General features: G+C 34.5%; 1 protein-coding gene across 1 annotated transcript in view; it reads right to left on the bottom strand.

The window, feature by feature from the left end:
* LRP1B (LDL receptor related protein 1B) overlaps positions 1–21,586 on the bottom strand; it is a 1,854,983-nt gene that overhangs the window by 36,149 nt on the left and 1,797,248 nt on the right. The window contains exons 85-87 of the mRNA XM_077767810.1: positions 9,796–9,970; positions 5,511–5,615; positions 4,536–4,649 (exon numbers count right to left, since the gene is read on the bottom strand). Of these exons, the coding sequence (XP_077623936.1) occupies positions 4,536–4,649; positions 5,511–5,615; positions 9,796–9,970 (394 nt within the window). The remainder of the gene's footprint in view (positions 1–4,535; positions 4,650–5,510; positions 5,616–9,795; positions 9,971–21,586) is intronic.

The raw sequence follows: 21,586 nt of genomic DNA, 5'->3' as shown, positions 1-21,586 counted from the left end.
TCCGCTTCCAACTAATGATATGTATAGTTATTATATATATGTTATATACAATACTTAACATATAAATATATACGTGTTAAAAAGACTTTATTCCTCACTAAATTTTGATTCTTCTCTTTTGAGAAGTTCAGTTAAGCTCATTCAGTTAAGATTTGCTATTCACTTATCATATGCACAAAGGGACGATATCTCCGTTGAGACTAGTGGGATAATGTGAGGTAAGTGGAAAAAAAGTTAGGAGAAGAATTTCAGTTCAATGAGCTATTTGAGTAAAGACACCTAAGAGTGGAATGGTCCTGTGGTTGTGGCGCAAGGCTGTGTATGTACTTGTGTCTATCTAAGTAGAAGTAGTAGTGGTAGGAAAAGCAGAGTACCTATAAACATGATCTTATTATTTGAATATGAAATGTACTGTAAATAGTGCTGGAAGATAATGCTGAAGAAGTCTATGTTTTAAAGAAAGTTAAACCCAATATAAATAAAAGTCTGACCCCAGCAAGATATCTTAGAGGTAGAAGGACACAGTTAACTTGATCCTGAGTTGATTTTTTTTGCAGTATTAATAATTTCTAATCCTCATAATAAAAATTATATAATATTGTCAAAATAACACACATTAGATTTTTTTAATTTGGTTTTTAACATTATATGATAGACTTACTTTAAAAAATATCAAAACTCTCTCCAAGCAAGCATAAAAAAAATCCTAGATTTTATTTTTGTGTAGGCTTTTCCGTGGAGTTTTCTTTTTCCTCCACACATAGTAATAAGTGAAAATGGCCACCAAGAGACAAAAGTGAAGGCTTTCAAAGAACAAACCTATTCCTTAAATTGAAGAATACAGTAATAAAATTTCTATGTGGAAAAAAAAAACTGTCACCTTCATAGATCTGAATACTTTATAGACTTTCCAAATGTGTATAAGTTCTGCACATTCAAGTAGTTTTCTACTCTATGAAAAAAAGAAAAATGTACTACCAACAAAACTAAAGCAAGCACTATATCTTATCTCTTAAAGCAATTTTTATTTCCTGTAAGGCTTTTAGATGAAATAGTACATACTAGCTTTTCATTAAAGATACATGACCACTACCAATTGAAATCTGAGGCTGAAATCTGTGTTTCCAAAAAGCTCCCCTTATAAGGAGAATTGACTACTAGAAAAATATCCAGAGGGCTTAATATTCTATCATATAGAGATTTCAAAACATCTCCCTTAATGCCCATCCAATGGCAAAATCCAATAAACCATTTATAATTCTCATCTTCCTTAAACTGTCTGGAGTTTTCCTTTCTTTTCTTTTCTATTCTTTTCTTTTCTTTTCTTTTCTTTTCTTTTCTTTTCCTTTCTTTTCCTTTCTTTTCTTCTCTTTTCTTTCTCTTCTTTCCTTCTTTCCTTCCTTCTTCTTCTTTCTTTCTTTCTGTTCTTTTCTTTCTTTTTATTCTTTTCTTTCTTCTTTTTTTTTTAGTTGATATTCCCTGACACTCTCTACTCCTTTAACTTGGAGGATTCTTCTCTTTGACAAGTTCCCTCCAACTTCCATTTTTTCTCATTTACTTCTGTTGATTCCTTTATAACATGGTATCAAACAGTATCATTTCCTAGAATCCACCCTTAATCCTTTATTCTTCTTTCTGGAAACCCATTCTTGTGTCGTGGCATAAAATGTACCTCACCAAGTGACCCCAGCATATCTCTCTAGTCTTCTCTCTTCCCAAGTTGCCATGTATGCTGTGTTCTGTTCTCAACAAACATCACCTTACCTTCAGACCTTTTCCTCTTTCAAGGAAGGTTTTCAGCCATTTCCCATCTATAAAACTATTACATTTTTTTTTCAAAATACTGTGAAAATATCACTTCATCTATAAAGCTTTTCTCTCTCCTACAAGTAATCATGAAATGATCTCTATTGAAATGTTTTCCCACAACTTTAGTCATATTTATTTTTTTTTGTTTCAAATTTTTATTGACATTCCAATTAGTTAACATGTAGTAGAATATTCGTTCAGTAGTAGAATTTAGTAATTCATCACTTACATACATCACTCAGTGTTCATCACAAGTGCTCTCCTTAATCCCTACCATCTATTTAATTATTACAATTGCCAAAATGGAATTTCATGTTTCGCAAACCCATTCATCTACCAAAATAAATTTTAAGTTCTTCAAAAATAAAAACCATGTTGGATTCACTCAGACATAAAGAAAGCAGTACAGCATAAGAGTTATAACCAGAACATGAAATTTAGAATCAAAGTGTGGTTTGAGTCTCAAGTATTCACTGCTTCCTAGTATGTTAACTCAGTGTTATCATCTGTGAAATGGGGATAATAATTACAGGATGATGATAATGATGATAAACACAATAATAACAACAGCATAATATTCTAACTTTAAATATGAAAAGTGCTTAACACAGTGCTTGGCAGAAAGTATTTGCTAAGTCGGTTTTAGCTGTTATTAATTATCCTTCCAAATTTACACAGGGTCTCATTCATCATTGGTTATCAATAAACATTTGGTGAAGGAATGAATGAATGATAGTATAAAGTCATTATCTATTTTTTGCTTCTTTTATACTTTAAGTTATTTGAGCGATTCAGTAAGCATTACTGCTACCATCAAAATAAATTTTAGATTGTAAAAAAACAAGGCACAGACAGAATTTCCATAAAACCAAATGCAGAGATAAGTGAAGACTCAGCCCCAGAACCGGCATTACCGGTATCCTAGAGATGAAGTAACATGAGTACCTAGATCATTGCTTCATCAAGGCTTACTCGGGACTTATTAACTCTGAAATACCCATGAATCTCTTGCCCCTGATCTTCTTCCCTCCAGCTACACTGCTCAGGTTCAAACTCTCATCAATTTTCTCCTCAAGAGTTGACAAACTTCCTTGTGGGGGGTCTTTGCAGCTGATATCCAGGGCTCTCCCTCACATGGCAATGAGCATCACCTTCAAAAGCCAACTCCTTCAGCTCAAGCTTCTGCCTCAAATCTCTCTGGCCACTCATTCCTTTTGGGATCCTATGGAATCCCCTAACTTTGACATAAATAGGATTCCAACTCATCTTTCCAGTTTTGTGTCCTCAAACACCTCTCCCTCCCAACTACAGTCACCCTTTGTTCTAGCTATGTTCAACCCTTCACAGCTCCACAGATAGAACATTGTCTCACAACCATGTCTTTGCTTATGTTTTTCTTTCTTACCAGATTGCTCTTCCCAACCTCACTGAACTTCATGAACTACATGAACCACAGAAGGCTGCCTTTTCTGTAAAGCTTCCATTTCCCATTGTGAACAAATCATTTGCCCTGTTAAGAGCCCACTGCCCTCTCTTTTTCCTGTGGTCACAGCTACGTTATAAAAGGTTAATTAGTTGTTTTATGATATTTTAACCCCAATAATTAATGAGCTCCTTGATGTTGGGGGTTAAATTTCATTCATCTTCACTTGTCTAGGATGCATCCAGGCAGAGGCAGAACTGAAAAAGAGTCTCCTCTGTCTTCACATGGACAAGGTACAAACCTGAGTATGAACTGTGAAGTGAATCAATGCCTTAACAGATCAGTTTATACACATTTTGTGGACTATAATTTAAAGTGATATTTTTGGAGGTAGTTTATGTAGGGATATTAGTTTAACATATTCAAATATCTTGCAGAAAAAAGAATACCAATTTTTCCTATATGATTACTTTAATCATTCCCAATCTATTTTGACTATAATCTAAAGAATACCATTTCTTGAATAACAAAATAGACCAGTGTGAACAAAACTGTAGAGTTTTGATAATTCACTACAATTGCGCTTAAAGGCCATTTCTAAGTGCACTTTGGCACCACCATGGAGCTATTATCAGATGCCAATCACAGCCTCTGTTTATGGCATTGGGTATTAAAGGGGATGTCAGATACAATCCACCTCTAAAGCTCAAATGCAAAATGCAAAAATAACTTTCATTGTGATGAACATTGATAGTTACCCCAAAGGTGGTCTCTGAAATTTCTCAGAGGAAATGAGTTTATTTGTTATGGACAAATTGAATCAGGAAAAATAGATTTAAACTATGAGAAAACAAAGTTTTTACCATGTACCTATTTCTTCTGTAAATGTAAATGTTCTCAGTAGAATTTTGGGAAACAAAATAATGTATTATTTCATCAGTACTTGAAAAGTCACCAACAAAAGCCACTATTCCAAATATAGTACAGACTATAGCAATAGAGTCTAAGAACACCTGGTTCTGTACTTCTCTAATTAAGAGCTGCTATTCTAGCAAACGTGTTTTCATTAGACAGTTCCATGAGCTTTCTCATTCCCTCCATTATATTTCTAGACACTGTAGTTGACTATAGTGCATACACTTGTTGGTGAGCGAAGCAAAGGTTAAGTGTGTGTGACACAGATGAGCCCCGAGATTAAGTATACACTGTGAAATGCATGTGGATGTTCATGATTTAAACCAATGAACTGTGGCCTGAAATGATGTCACACGAAGCGCAGTGGTAAGTGGAAGGTTAAACCTACTTGCATCTTGGCTCATTAAACGCAGTTAAAGTGCAAATCCCCTCATTCTGACAGTAGTGATCACAAGGGTTCTCTTTCTGGTCACAGCGCTGACTTTTAAACCCCACAGAGCATCTGCAGAATTTCAGTAAAATACAGCTAAATAAAGCGTCTGATTTTTTTTCTAAATATGTTTCAAGTTTATTTCATACAGAGATAGTAACATATGAATCAAACTTTGTCAGGTAAGCCCATTTCTCTCTCATTCACACTCATCACATGCTACTCTGACAAGGTGGGGACAGATTGCAGATGTGGATCCTATGTAAGTATCATCCCTCTAGTCAAGCAGTGATCAAAGGAAACTCAAAATAGAAACCACATAAGTGGAATGGTTCTATTTCAAGTTGTCCATTCTGGACTGTCAGGTATTTAAGGGAGAAAAATAAATTCTAGATTTTTCTCGTGAGCAGAGAATCTCCAATACTTTCCAAATGTTTAGAAACCCAGATTCAAGTTAATGTCTCCCAAAGGAGACAGAGGCTTAATAGGTTTACATGATACAACACTCTAAACCTGACAGAAACATCAAATGACATCATTATACATTTGAAAAGATACCACAGGTTCTTTTTCAAAGGATAGCTGTAAGTACCAAGTATACGTAAATACAATTATGTCTGGGTTTCACATATCTAAATAAGGTCAATGATATTAAAATAGTTTTCCCTGGCATTTCCAAGTTCAAAGATCTATGAATATCTTCAATGGGTATGATGCTAAGAACTGAATGAGCTCTTCTTTATGAAATCACTAGCAAATTGATGAAGGAGGAGATTCTGCAGCACATGAGCCAATGAAGGACAATACTTGATCAGAGATGTCCATGAAACATTCATTTAAAATGCATTACCCCAAGAAAGGAGAATAGAGGAGGGATTCCATATACATACAAAGTCATACCATAACAAGCCCACAACATTACGTAATACTCACAGACACACGGGTACATTTGTCTCAGGGTCCAGCTGGCATGTGCCACCGTTGTAACAGTAGCCATCGCATAACTGACAGCTAGAGGAGATCTTTCCATTAGTGCAGCTGCAGCAACAAAGAAAAAAGAAATCTCATTGTTACTGCCATCGTTATTGTCAAAAGCTGACATAAACTCTCTGCAGATGAGAATATTCATCATAGAGGAGTAATGGAGTGCACCTGGCTAAAAATAAGTTTTCAGAAAGACAGACTTCTTGGAGGCAAAGATTTTTTTTTTTTAACAAAATGATGGCAGACAATTTTTTTGTCTTTTGGTAATTTTCAAATTTTCAACCCACTTGCTTAATATAAAATTTTAATGTAGTTAGATATATGTGTGAAAAAATATATATGTAATGTCTATCACTTACACTGCAGGGAGACATTAGCATCCGTATCTTATTTCCTTTTCATTTAACTAGGGTTTGGTGACATCAGTGTGAATTATAAACCACATGATCAAATATTCTGGAAGCAAATGCTTTTGCTATCTGTTGTAAACTGGAAAATCTGGCCCCAAAACACTGTTATGAGTTTTAGATTCCAGATTTTGTAAGAAAGTATAAGATTATCTGGCAGTCATTTTATTCCACTTTTTTTCTTTGACTATATACTGTAATTAAAGTTGATGCTTTTATTCTAACACAAAAAAAAGTCATGGGCAGTTCAGTGTAAAAGTAAACAAACGCTATAGGAACAATATGTAATATGGCAACAAGGTAACAAGGTAGGTTTTCTTATGGAAGTGATTCTAATTTATAGCATATTATCTGTCTAAGAATAAACACCATGGCTATTGCTACATGAAAATAAAAAGAAAAAAAGAACCCAAAAACAAAAACAAAACCAAGCACAGCTAAAATAGGAAAAATACAGAAACTTGTTATTTGAATTATCATGAGATCTCTTGAATGAGAAGTAGGGTAATAGATTCATACAAGCTTTGGCCCAAATCAGAATTACAACAGATCATTCCTCTACTCTGATTATAAGATCATGTTGGCACTAGTGCTATGAAGCAATCAGTGGTGTCACAATAAATCTGGACATAAGCATGACACATAAATCAGGTTGCAATATCACTGATCACTTTGACGGTCTCCATGATGGATTTCTATTGTGTTACTTCTATCAAAGGGTAATTCCCAATGACTGGTTGGATGCCTGGAATGATCAGTTGGTGGTCCTGATTAATTTATTCTGTGAATATTTATTTCATGGCATGTAGGTGGCAGGGGTGCAGGAAATGCACCAAACAGCTTATAACTTTCTCAGGTGTTTAATTTAAAGATATTTTTTAAGAGCCTGGATTTTAAAATCACATTTCATTTCAAGGTTAACAGAAGCAATGAGTCAACTATGTACTGGATAGGAGATGTGTGCATGTAGAACCAAACATGGAGAGGAAGCAGTTTAAAGTTTCCAAGGTTTAACAGAGAATGACTTTATAATCTATAAGCATCTGAATATGGACGCAAAGTAAGTCAAGTACACATTTAGTGGTATTGGTATCTGGTATGTTAAACGGATCTGGGAGAATTTTCTTGCCCTCCATCCCAGCCTCCTTGAAAATCAAAGAGCAGAGTTATAGTTTCTGTTCTATATCTAAAGGATAACGTCAAAGAGAAAAAATAGCTTATTAAACATTAAAAGATTTCTGACAAAAAAGATAAGTATACACCAAATATCAGCTTTTAAAGATAAAAAAGTTCTAACTATTGATTGCTTTTAAACTCCTTCTTTCAAGAGTTATTAAAGATGTTGCCTCTTTCTCTTTCTAAAAGTTTTGTTTGAATCCTAAATTGAAGACAGAAATTTGTATATATTTCAAATGTAAAGTACAAATTACTCAATTCATTATAATACATCAAAGAGTTTAGCTCATATTTTAGCATAGATTTTCATCGTAATTTTATTTCTTAGAGGCAAGTGTGACACACACACACATGAACACACACACACAGTTTGTGATATATCACTTTCCAAAGGTTAATTACCAGTTGTTCAGTACACAGAAAAAATCCCCATAACAATTGACACTGAAAAGGTATTATTTAGGCTATTCAAAATTATGATCGAGTCTTTCTTCATCAACATTTACTTCCATTTCCACAAAAGAGAAAAATATACAATTAGTTCCATTTTTAAAGAATATGCTTATTATCCTTGACAGAGTATCTATTCTGGTTGACAGCTTATAGACTGTGCATTAGTAAGACACCTGACTATTTGGAATCACAAGTATACATGGAGGCTTCAATTTTCCTATTTATGTAAAAGATTTACTTTAACTCACTTGTGGTCTTGTTTTTGTATCAGTTATTTACCTATGAGACAGAAATTCTAGCATCACTGTAAACTTCACTTAATGCCAAGATGAAAAGTGTCATAGAAGTGAAAACAAAATTGTCTAAGAAGTTTCAGACTACCCAGAGCCTTGTTTGTATCATGCTTATATGTTAATGCAGCCTATTTGATCAAATATTATACTCCTGATTTTAAACTTCCACTGCCTGCTCGTTGTCAGCAACTGTTATTTATCCATCTGACATATGCTTTTCCAGAAGGTTCTTTCATGAGTTAAGAACTACAATCTTGGATCTCCATGCCTACTCAGGTTATGAGGCTCTGGTGTTTCTAGGTTGGTGAAGCCAATTTCCTCTGTGTAGTAGGCAGTACTGAGAGCACAAAGAGTCTGCCTTTCTTTCTTCATATGGAACCTCTCCTTGTAATGGAAAAAGTTTGTGTATCTCTGCATGAGCTTTTCCAAGATATAGTGGGAAGGAATTGCTACTTACAGCCTGTCTTAGATAACAGTCTATTATTTCCTATGTGAATGGAATGGGGTTGTAAGCAAGAGACTAGAGAGCACTTCCGATGTGGTGCGCAGGACATAAAGAAAAATGTACACCCACCAACGGAAACAAAGTTCTGTCATGCTAAAGATTCATCACAAAGACCTCATGAGCTTAATGGACAAACATGATTTTGGCAGTTTATATGAAAATGCCTTTATATACTTATCCAAGGCACATATTTATAATTAGTCATATTTTCAATTACTTTACTTAAAAAAATAATGTACTTTCAAACGGCCCAATTTGAGGGTTTGAGTAAATGTCATTCATAATGAGAACATAAATCATATTTAGAGTAAATTCTAAACTGAGAGTAAATAAACAAGAAAAACTGTCGATGCCGTCTGTAATAAAATTTTATTGGGCCCTGTTTGGCAGAGCGACATAACTCAGGACTGGCACCCGTGCAGAGCTGTCTCAGTGGAAGCCATGGCATGAGCACTTTACAGCACGCTTTTCCATCTCATCTTCTCATTTATTATACTTCTAAGCAAGGCAACTGATAGAGTCGAGTGCTTTACAAGCCCTTCTTTTAAAAGGTTGTTAAAAGAAGTTGAGAGTTAGGACTGATCTCTAACCTCAGTGGCATGAACTTGTTTCACAATAGAAAGTGAATGGCATTACCCTTTAGCTTCCATATTCTCCTTCCTGCCTGCTTGCCTGCCTTCCTCCCTCCCACCCTCCTCCTTCCCTCTTTCCCTTTCTTTTCTGTTTTCCATTAACTTGATCTTAAAGCCAAGGGGCAAAAGGCAACGTAACCAAAGTCTAACTTGGACATTTTTATTATGGTGGCCTCCTAGGAAACATTATTACTTCTACTTATTTTGGAGCATTATGTTTAAAGTCAGATTAAAAACCCAAAGATGAAAATCCATTTTCATTAGACAAGTCTTTTGCTTCCACCCCCACCCCGAGGCTCATTTTAACAACAGAAATGTAAAAACTTACTATCAATGATAATAATGAAACAAAAGCTTCAGGTCCTCTAATTTGGGGATATTGCATATAGATTTTTAAAAGTATGTTGCATTTTACTATTTCTTGCTTACTATTAGGAATATTCTATATAGAGAATAATCTGACCACATCATTACATGATTACATGATGAACTTTCATGTTTCCAGGTGAACATAATAGGTGTTGAATAATTTCATTTACTTGGGAAGAAATGAATTTTATCCACAAGAAAGAAAGAAATAAGGAAGGAAGGAAGGAAAGAGAGGAAAGAAAGAAAAGAAGAAAAGAAGAAAAGAAAAAAGAAGGATGTAATGGTTGCTAACAGAATTCTAGGATAAAAGTAATTGACATTATTTTCATGTTTATTGCTGAACTGCTACATCCTTTTGAGTTCAAATGCTTTTATAAAGTAAGATGGATGTTCACTTACTTGCAAAATATATCTTCACTGTCTTTATTTATAATGCAGTGCCCTCCATGGCACCTTATGCATTTGTCAACCTCACATTTTGGACCTTCATAGCGTGTTGGGCAGACGCATTCAACACTGCCATCATCACCAATGGTACAGGATTCAGAATTCACACAGTAGTGGTGACAAACATCTAGGAAGAACGCACAACAGAGAAGAAATTATACTGTAAGATGTTTTTTTCAGTCACAATAAATGTCACCATTTCATTTAATATTTAAAAATGGCTAATCCTTAGACAAATGAGAAATAAGTAAATTAATTAAAACATCTAAATATAAAAAATGTCAATAAAGTAGATAAGTTTAAAAATCACTTTGTAATTACATGTAACTAGAAATCTTTAATAATGCTATTGATTTCTTTTTTTGCCAGTCAGGCATCATTTCATCTGGATAAAAAATAAAATAAAAAAGATGAGTTATATTGATACCATGCTACAGAAAGTCTTTTCGCTTTGAATTTTCTTTTTCTTTTTTTTTTTTTAGATTTTTTTTATTTAAAAAAAAATTCAGTGTTCAGAGGGGCAGAGAGAGAGGCAGACACAGAATCTGAAACAGGCTCCAGTCTCTGAGCTGCCAGCACAGAGCCTGACACGGGGCTCGAACTCACGAACTGTGAGATAACAACCTGAGCTGAAGTCGGATTATTAACCGACTGAGTCACCCAGGCACCCCCGCTCTGAATTTTAAAGCTTAAGTTAACAAGGTCCTTTGTCTCCTTCTAATGGGCAATATTACTATTATTCTGAAATGAGCAGAAATACTCAAGATATCTTTAAGCGTCATTTATTGTTTCATTTCGTTGCACTTCTTTTCATCTTGAGAATAGGGTAGTCTGGTGGGTGGGGGACCCTACCTCTGCATCAGCCCTCAGCGTGGTGTGAAGAAGCCACCCTCTGCAAACAACAGAACAAGTCCAGTATTTTCGAATGCCTGGGCAGGTGAGCAAACAAGGAGATGTGCCTCTCATGGAACATCAAGAGAAAAGTGAACTGGGAAACTGATCCATCATGGGTAAGAGGTGAACAGAAGTCTAGGCTACTGTTTCCTTCCTAGGTTAGAGCTTAACTTCTTAGAGAGAAAAACCTCAGTGAAGTGTGAGGCTTTTGTTTTGAAAGATGTTCCTTAATGAACATTATAGATAATTTTCTCAACTACAAAAGAAGACTTCCTCAAATATTTCTATACCTCTTGAATGTAATAAAACAAAAACAATTTAATAATACAATAACCAATCTATCTTTGTAATCAGACACTGTGTCTCAGTCTTTTGAAAAGGAAGCAAGTATATATGTGTGTTTATATATGATTATAATTTATAACATTCAAAATATTGAAATTCATAATACAATAATCTTAAGCAAAAGAACTGATTAGATCAATCTCACACTTTGTGTTTAGAAGCTGCAATTTCCTTTTAGCTATCTAATTGTGAAGCAACATTAAATGAGATTAGCTGAGATAAAATCTCAATTTATAAACTTTAACCTGCTGTAAGACAGTTATAGTGGGTGAAGAAAATTAAAACATAATTTATAATTCTCATGTTTGTATATTTATCTAGCCCTTTATTAAATCAGACAGAAATTAAATTTATTGACAGGCATGCTTCATATTTATGGAAATTTATTTCAAGCATTCTTCTGCTTGCTATTGCATTATGCCAAGTACCCTCATTGAGATTCAATGCTTAAGTCTATTCACATAGTTTTGGCTACATTTAAGAAAAGTACTACTTTCAAAAGGTGAGAGACTTGAAGAACTAAGAACTAAGTCACCGTTAGGAGTATCTGTCCATTACGGTGTCTGTTTGCAGTTGTTGTTGGCTTGGCAGTTACAGTGTACACAACACACATTCTGTTTTTATTTGTGAAGAATGTATGCTCAGCAGTCTATACGATCATCTCTCCTATTCAATGCAGAAATCTCTAAAAGACAACTCTCTAAAAGACTAAAAGACAATTAGTTCAAGCTATTCAGCACCTCTTACTCATCACTCCTTTCATATCTTTCCCCAGTTGCTTTACAGGCCATCCTTTAATCCTGGTTCAGTTGTCTGAAGGGACATAGAAGTTAGCTGATGGATCTTTCCAAGATCATCATGTTATGTACTTATCCATAGTGGATAACTCATCAAAATCAGGAAGGTGACTTGTTTGCAAATATAAATTCTGATGCTCATCCCTGTCACCACTGCCCACCCGTGCCTGGATTCTAATTCATGAATCTGAAATGGGGCCCAGGTGATTCCCATGAGACTGGTTGAGGACCTAGAATTTGGGAACTAGGGAACACATAAGAAATGATAGCCCAGAGACAAATTTTACTGATTAGCAAAGCAAGTGCACTGTTTAATAGTTGTAAAAGGATTCAATTGACCTAAAATGGCTTCTTTCCCAACTAACTCTGTGAGCCCTAGTTAGAATGTAATTTTTAATCTAAGCTTTTGGACCATTTTTTTTTTTTTATAACCATATCACTAAGAAGATATGAGAAAGTAGAGAAAAATGGATTAACACTCTGGATGGTTGATGATTGCCCTTAACACACCGCAGCAAGGAACAATTCTCACTTACCTCGTGTGCCAAAGGGCAAAGTTAAATACTTACCCACAACTTACTAACTGTAAGTAATTTTGGTACGTAAATTAAATCCATTTTAGACTAAGATTAAAAAGATGTGAGAATATATACAACTCATTGGTGTTCAAGAAAATACAAATTAATACCTCAAAGAAATACCATTGCACTCCCAACAAATTGACAATAAATAACAGAACATCTCATACACTACTAGTAGAAATATAAATTGGCTCAATTGATTTGGAGAACAATGACAGTATCTACTAAATGTGAACATACCTGCACCTTGTGACCTAGCAAGCCCAAGAGGAAAGCATGCACATGTGCACAAAAATATGTATATAATAAGCACAATGACCTTTTTAGAAATAGCCCCAAACTACAAATAATCCAAATGTTCATTTCAAGAAAAAAGGGTAAGCTCTGGTTCACCCATACAATGAAATATACCTGTGAATATATGTATATATACATATACATACAATAATAGATAAATAAAAAATGAAAGCACAGCTAATAAGCAACAACATAGATGAATCTCACAAAAATAATGAGAGAAAAAAGCTGGACACAAAAATACACACACTATTTTTTTTTATTTGTATAAAATTTAAAAAGGCAAAACTAATCTAGGGTTTTAGAAGTCAAAAAGGACTTGTCTTTGGAGAGAAAGGGATAGTGATGATGAACATCAGGTTGCATCTGAGGAACCACTAATGTTTACTCTTGACCTGGATGTTGGTTCATGCTGGTGTGTACACTTGGTGATAATTTATTGAAATGTAAACTTGTGGTTTTAAACTTTTCTATTTATATTATGCTTCAAGAAAAAGATGTTTCTAATCTAATGGCACATAAACTACAATTAGAATATTTTTGAAATTCTGGTTAATTTGCTAACAAGGCTAAATAGGTTTTCACTTTATAGATACTTCTTTTCAAAGAAATTCATGGTCTACTTTTTATGCTTTAAAGAAAATTCTCTACCCTTTAATGCTTTCAATACTTTTTCCCTAGCATGTCAGATGCACATTATTCAATGCAGTTGATTGCCCTCATGGCATAAAAGTGGAATCCAAAGAATGTAAAAGAAATGTTTGCTTAAGATAAAATTGTGAAATAAGCAGATATTAGAATTTGCACTTTAATAAATAATTCTAAATTGCATGCTGTGAAGCTATGCCACTTTTTCCTTCTAAAAAAGGCAGAAATCATTTTAGACTCAGAAACCTTTCTCTACAGATATTCAAATGGAAGACATTTCATTTTCCTCACTTCACATGCTTCATACTTGATGCTACGTTGAAATCCAGGCACAGAGAGTTGCTCACTGTACTCGGACCCTGCCAGAGTTGCTTCCCAATGGCTTTCTATGAAAATGTTCTGTCTCTCACTCTTAGGCTTCAGATGTGGAGAATGGAGAAGTTGCTGGAGTTGTATGTTCAGCTGGATTATTTTCTATACCACTATTAGGATTCTAGGGCCCAACATATTCTCTCTCTTTGCATGCATATTGTTTCCTCTCCTCTCCTCACTTCTCCTCTCCTCTCTTCTCTCTCCCTCTCTCTTGTCTCTGTCACTCTCTCTATCTCTCCTCTCTGTCTTAAAGACTTCCCTATTCACTCAGTTCTATCTCCAGGATTCCTGAACAAAGGAGAATGTAACCTTATTTAATAGGAAACTCTGTCATCTGATATTTAAATTATCACATAAGAATTGGGTACTTGTAAACTGGAAAGCAAAATAATTTCTTTAAGTGTTCTCTGTTACTTGTATTTTAATCATGACACATATTATGTATAAGTCCAGGAAAACAAATTGGTACATCTGACGGTACTGTCTATTTCTAATTTGGATGATTCAACCAAAGTTCACATTCTTTGCAATTGTCTCAGTATAGACAACAGTGTATAATAAGTCATAGGAAAACCACCTAATTTCACTCTCATTCTCTTCTCAGCTCCAACCCACTGAATTATAAGCATCTATGCAAAACCCGAATATAAATGTACAGTATTTTCACCAGTGTCACCTCTCCATACACTTCCAAATAATTACAACATGCTCATATTTAAATTCTAAGCCTCTCTTCAGGTATTTACCTAATAAAAATAATACTTCATTAGCACTTCCCAACCCAGCAGAAATTTAGCAAAGTATGAAGGAGTTTGGTATATGAGAAGGCTCCTGAGAAGGCTCCCTTGGTATGCAATGGCTCACTTTGATTCTAAGGGTCCCGCCCTGACCTAATAACTCTGAAATGAACAGAAAAATTTAGCACTCACTGAAAGAACACTTTTCTTTTCTCAGAGCATTACAAAATAGGTACCTCATAGGGCTTACCACTTTAAGTACAAAAATGCTTTAAAACCATTTTAAAAGTAATCTTTCTGTAAGATAGATATGCATTTTCTTAAAATTTATCAATATATATTTTTAAAAATTCTATTTTTAGGTAATCTCTATACCCAATGTGGCGCTCGAACTTACAACCCCAATGTCAAGAGTTGTGTGTTCTACTGACTGAGCTAGCCAGGTGCCCCATAATATTTCAATATTTTTTAATGATCCTGTGTCACTATGACTCTTAATTATTCCTACAAACTTACCCTTGCAGAAGTTATATAGCCTTCTGCTTTTTTGTTTTTCATTTTCAGCTTTGACTAAGTGACATGTTACTGATCATAAGGCAGTGACAAGTCTAATTTTTTAAATGTTTTATTTATTTCTGACGAGAGACAGCATGAGCAGGGGAGGGTCAGAGAGAGAGGGAGACACAGAATCCGAAACAGGATCCGGGCTCTGAGCTGTCAGCACAGAGCCTGACGCAGGGCTCGAAACCACAAACTGTGAGATCATGACCTGAGCTGAAGTCGGACACTTAAACGACTGAGTCACCCAGGTGCCCCAAATAAAAAACCTAATAATTCCTCTCAGAGAAAAAAAGAGTTAGAGATATTGGTGATGGGTTAACACCAAGGTATACAGCAAAGGGACTGTCTTCTAATTTCCAACACTGATACACACACACACACACACCCCCTTCTCCCCCCACCACTGCCGCCTTTTTTTTTTCAAAATTTAAATTTGTCTTAANTTCTAATTTCCAACACTGATACACACACACACACACACACACACACACACACACACACCCTTCTCCCCCCACCACTGCCTCCTTTTTTTTTTCAAAATTTAAATTTGTCTTAATATTTATTTGAAATAAAGTAAAAAAATGTGGTAGACTAAAAGAAGACAAGTTAAAAGAAAATGTAAGTGAGAGAACACTCTTACTTTGTTCAAGGGCATGAAATGGGGAAGGGACTGAATGTTGAAGATGAAAACGTCTAGCCAGATCAACCAATAAGAATTCAGAAAGAAGAGTTTGAATTTATGGACAGGAAAGCTGGTAGAACAACATTGTTGATTCTGTTTTAAACAACATGAGTACTTTAACCACAACAATAAAATGGAAGTGAAGGATCCGTAATTGATTATTTGCTGACGAACATGCATCTGCCTAACTGTACACTGGGAGCTGCAGGAAGGGGACACAACTATGAGAAAGGCCACCAGGTCTGAGAGCTGACAACCCAACTGAAAGGTGAAGACGAGAACGAATAAGGAACCAAAACTGCTCTGAAAAATATCTGTTGTGGCAAGAGCGTATAAATATTACTGCCAACAAATCTTCCTTCTTATGAAAACTTCCATCTCGTAAGTTTTGCTCATTTTACTGACCTGAATGGCATAACAATTGATATGTTCCACATATCATAAAAAGGAGCAATAATGGAATGTAATTAATCCATGCTAAGAAAGTAGAAATTACCATGAAATTATATAACACTTTTATATTCGCAATATAAAAATTGTTATAACCTCTGTAGGGTAATTACACTAAGAACTGCACAGTAGCACTAAACACAATCATGTAATCTAAAGGACAAGGATGGATATATAATTACAGAGTATTCATATGGTAATTAGGTGAATAGTAACTGGAGAATAAGTGAATGGCTATTTTCTGCAACAGATATAAAATAATTTTCAAGGGATGCCATTATTGTGCTCTTTCTCTTTCCTTTTCAAGCAACCAGAAATATAAGGAAATACTTCTTCCTTTAATCTTTTTTAGAGAATCTTAATAGGCTGCATAAACATAGGAGTTGTATGGTTATATATACAGGTTTATGAATATTCATGGTGAGCCAGATGTCTATAAAATCTCTAGCTGCATTTAACTTCTTTCCCAAATATTTCTTTCTATTGAAAAGTAATTGCCAAGACTATTTTGCTATTTACTCATATTTGCAACTGGGCTATTCACATCGTAATAGTTAGTGAAGTGTGAAATTTATTTAAAGGAAATAAAACCAACCTAAAATAATACCACCTAAACAGGAGCTAAAGATACTCAGTAAGAATAATGCAGAAATCAGAGGGTCTTTAATTGGTAATACAGATGGTCATACAGGAGAGACTATATTATACAATTACATGTATATACATCAGTTGCTCTATTTTACTTAATTTTGACCTGGTTTTAAAAAAATCATGTGAATTAGCTTTAAGATTCATAATTTAAGTAAGCATTTGGTAATTTAGGACTGCACACACAACAACATCAGCAACAACAATAAACCAGAAGTAGGATTGTGTTACTTTCACAAAGAAGACTAGGTAGAATTATCCAAAGTGCATATCCCCAGGCACTTTACAACTGAGCTCCAGTTTCAGTGCAGTTCACACTCCACCTTCACTGATATTTAATTGCATCCCAGGAGCAGTAGGCTCTATGAATTTTGCTAATATCTTCCCTACAAGGAAGTTTACAGCAGTTTCTATGTATGTTTAAAATGCGAAAGACAGCCAACAGTGGTATTTTATAAACTTCTGATGAATAATTATCCTAGGATGACACAGTAAGAAAGAGAAAGAAACAAAATCAGTGGCTAGAACATGAAGAATTTGGAGGTTAAATTCAGTCTTTAATCTGGCTAACAATGTGACCTCATCTGAGTAACTTGACTAATTTATCCAACACACCCATCGATCATCTCTGAACAGAGGCAGTATTACTAAACATGTCTAAGATTATATCACGATTCCCTCCTCCCCCACCTGTCCTCAACAATGCCCTTTACAGCATCAAGGCCAACTAGGGCCTGTTTTATATGAAATGATGGGAATGATGATCATGATAATGATAAATACTTGATTTTAGCTGTCTTCTACAGGTCAGCTCATCTCTTTTTTATAGTGTCATGCATTATATGGTATTATTTTCATTTTATAGGTAAGTAAATTGAGGCACAAGGAGGTTAAGCACCTTGCCAAAGATCATACTAGTGGGAGAACAGAAATTCAAACCCAAATAAGCCTAATTCTACAGAATAAACTCTTGTTTTTTTTCTTATTTAATAATTCACACATTTGCTCAGAAAACACACACACACACACACACACACAAACACACACCCCTCTAGAGAGTAATTTTAAATATCTTTGGTGTTCTCGTTCCCTTATATGTATCTAAAATTAAAAGAGCCCCCATCTACATAGGTATCTGGGGGTCTCACCATCAGGCAGAATGTTAAAGGACCCTGTAGCATCAAGAGCGGCAGGCCCAGGAAAGCTTGCTTGGAACCACCACAAGCTGCAATGCCAGAGCTCAGGAACGCAAGCCGGACTCCCACGCTTCATCCACATGTCCAAATTTCACGCGTCATTCTCAGGCTCTCACCCACCCTCAGTTAGATTTTTGCCTTTCCGGCCACTGATAATTGGTTTATAGCCCTAGATTCTCTTATTTGAAGGAAACTCCATGTGATCTCTTCATCATCAAGAAGGATCAACTCTGGGTCCCTCCACGCAAATAAGAAGCCAAAATGACAGTCAAGAAATCACAAAGTAAGGCATGTCTGAAGTCCTAGCATTTACCGACATTTAATTTAAGATGGAAACATTGAGAAGGATTCTGGAAAAGCTCTAAGATTCTTAAATATATTAATAAGAAATGATTGTGGCCCTTCCTTCTAAGGAGTCAGTTTTTCATCTAGAATGGTTTAGGAGGCAGAAGAGATAAAGTAACTTGTATAAATTTGCTTAGAATTTATTATTGTTATCTTCGAAGACTTATATAATGAAACAAAAAAACAGATTTAAGAAATATTAAAATTATCCTTTTTTACAGTCTTCAAATGTTTTACACAGCCTAAGATATTTTAATAATTAAACTTATTGCATGGTACTAAATATATCTTCCAATTTCAGAGCTGAGTTTAATAAAGTAGGCAAACATTGAATGCAGGTATGCCAATTAAATATTCACTAGGGAAAAAATGTGTGCAAAACTCTGATTAGAGCTGATAAATTTTCATCAGGAAAGCGTGTCTAAGAAAATTAGCATTTTCTAATTTATTACTAAAAATAGAAATATAGCCCAAATATTTCTATAGAGAACACTGAAAAATTTAAAAGAATAAAATCCATTCTGGGCAAACAGTGCCATCTCTGAGTGTCCAAGTAAAAGGAAAATGTAAAATTCAGAAAGCCAGTTAATTAAACCATTGATTTGAGTGAAACATGTGGGGTGAGACTTTCAAAGGACCACCAATAAATCTACAGATTGCTGTTTCAAAATGTGTATTAACAATGATACCATCAATCATTTTTAGTAATTGTCAAAAATTAAGTCCTAAAATTATCATGGCAATATATTTTTTTAAATATCAAAGAAAGCTACATAACCTCTGTTTATAAACCATGCTCTGGGTTGAGTGTTCCTCTCATTTTAAAGCAATCTAGCCATAAAAAGTTTTAGCAAGTAATTATTTCTGGGTTGAATGTTCTTCTATTTTTAAAGGAATCCAGCTATAAAACATTTTAGCAAGTAACTATTTATAAAGTGGTAGGGTGTCATTTGAGACTTGAAAGCAAGCTGACTTGCAGATGACAGCTACATGTTATTTTATAAGATGAGGCTAACTGAAACCAAATACGTGAATAAGCAGAAGATGGCTTAAAAAACAATGAGAATAAAAAATGCTCATACAAGGTGGGACCTCTTTGACCATAAACAAGCCATTTACCATATTCAGTCCCTGATTTCTTCATCAAAGCATGGAGTATGTATTAAGGTTCAATTAATTTCAACCTATTAAAATTTATCACCATCTACTGTGTCAATACTATCTGCTGGGTTAATATTGCTTATGTCCTCAGAATGTTCATACTTTGAAAGAACCCTCAAGGCTAACATGCTTGAGAAAAAAAATCAAGAACAATAAAAGATTTAGCTAATTAGCACACGGAAATAGTTTTTTTAAGGAAAATTCAGAGCACGAAGTAATAACTCATTTTTAGAAAACTGGGAAGGATCTCACGGAGGTGAAGAATGCCGGACAGGAGGTAATCATGGAAAAATCCTCTCAGATGGGAGAACCATGAATAAAATTATCCTCCTCATGCTGTAGCCTAACTAGAGGTCAGGGAATGTCCCACATCACTATCCTGGGGTAACATGAGGTCATCCTAGAAAAACTTAGGTAATTCCTTTGTGCATACTTCTCCCTCCCTCTCTTCCTTTTCTCCCTTCCATTCTTCCATACTTATTTTCTTTCTTCTTCCAAACTACTCACTTCACATGTAAATGTCAAAGTAAGGATTTCTGATATACTTAAATGTGACCTCCTTTCTAGTTTTTCTGGCCACTTTGCAAAATACATTAATATATATGTTTCTATCAATATATTGATATTAATATAGATATATAGAGAGAGGTTTCTACACTAGCGTGATAGCAAGAAGAAAAATAATGGATTGCATAGAAGTGATTACTAATTAATCAGAATTCACTAAAACACTGAGAAAGTCACCTTGAAAATGTCACTTGGGGGAGTAATATGTAGCATGTAGCATACTGTAAAAGATTTTTGCTGGTCAAATGTTCAAGTTTCCTATTATTGATATAAAATAAACAGCTCTCCACTTTACTAAGACTTACAATAATTCCAAGGTTATAGAATATCACTTTAATTTTTATTATTAGTAGCATTTAACCTTTAACATGATTAGAAGTATGCATTGAATTGCTGTAGTTACTCAGTAAAATAATTTAATCCAAATCCTTTTTATTTAGAAAGAGTATTGTTCATTCAAAACATCCTTAAGATAAAGATGAGATAAAATCATTACTCTTTTATGCACACAGTGTAGTAAAAGGTACTGTAGCAAGACACTTGTGATACAGAGACAAATGTGTTTTTTTCTGTAACCCCCTGACTCTCCTCTCCATTCAGAAACTAGTTAGGTTCTTAATTTGCCATGCTTTATCTCTCATCATTTCATTCTTACCATGTGACATCTAACATGTTTGTGTATTATTTATAAGTGCTACCGTATACCATGAACACAGTTTTCAGTTTACTCATGACTAAATCCTAAGCTTCAGTGGCTGGCATATATTACATGCTCTATTAATATTTGTTGAATTATAAATTGAATGACCATTGGAAAGCAGTACACTTCAGAAGACAGAGAACAAGAGCAATTCTGCTGATTTTTTTTTTAGCTTTAAAACCCCAAATGCAGTTATAAATAGGTGATAGATGAAAGAGGAGAATCAGATGGCAAAGATACACATCATCAAGTCCCAGATAAAGAGCCCTTAGAAGTTTGGTCCTTGCCTGAAACAGACACTCAGCTGCTACATCAAAGAAACAAGTACTAGACGCTCCAGGCTGCCATGTGAAATGAAGGACGTGACCTGCCAAGTTATCTGAAAGGGGACATTCTATAGAATTAGATAAACTTTGCAGCTTCCAATAAGTTTCACTTTGTAGTCATAGACTTATCTGAGTTTCGAAGTATACCTATGCAAGAAATTATTTTCTTCAGTGGTCTGATCTACTTACTTTCATGTAAGTTAATATGTGGTTCCATTCCGCATTTATGGATCATTTCAAAAATTATTTTGAAAAAGCATCTCAGACCATATTCATGAATGCCATAAAATCAATAAATCTTTTTTATATAGTGACTTATATCAGCCATTTGGAATAAATCCATTTTTATTATCCAAATTATATATTACTTAATATATATATAACCTTTAAATACATATTATAACATATTTTAATTACATATTGTAAATGATAAACT

Source organism: Crocuta crocuta, unplaced genomic scaffold (assembly GCF_008692635.1).
Source record: "Crocuta crocuta isolate KB4526 unplaced genomic scaffold, BGI_CrCroc_1.0 scaffold154, whole genome shotgun sequence".
In the NCBI taxonomy this organism is placed as follows: Eukaryota; Metazoa; Chordata; class Mammalia; order Carnivora; family Hyaenidae; genus Crocuta; species Crocuta crocuta.
This window is presented reverse-complemented; position numbering and strand designations above follow the sequence as displayed.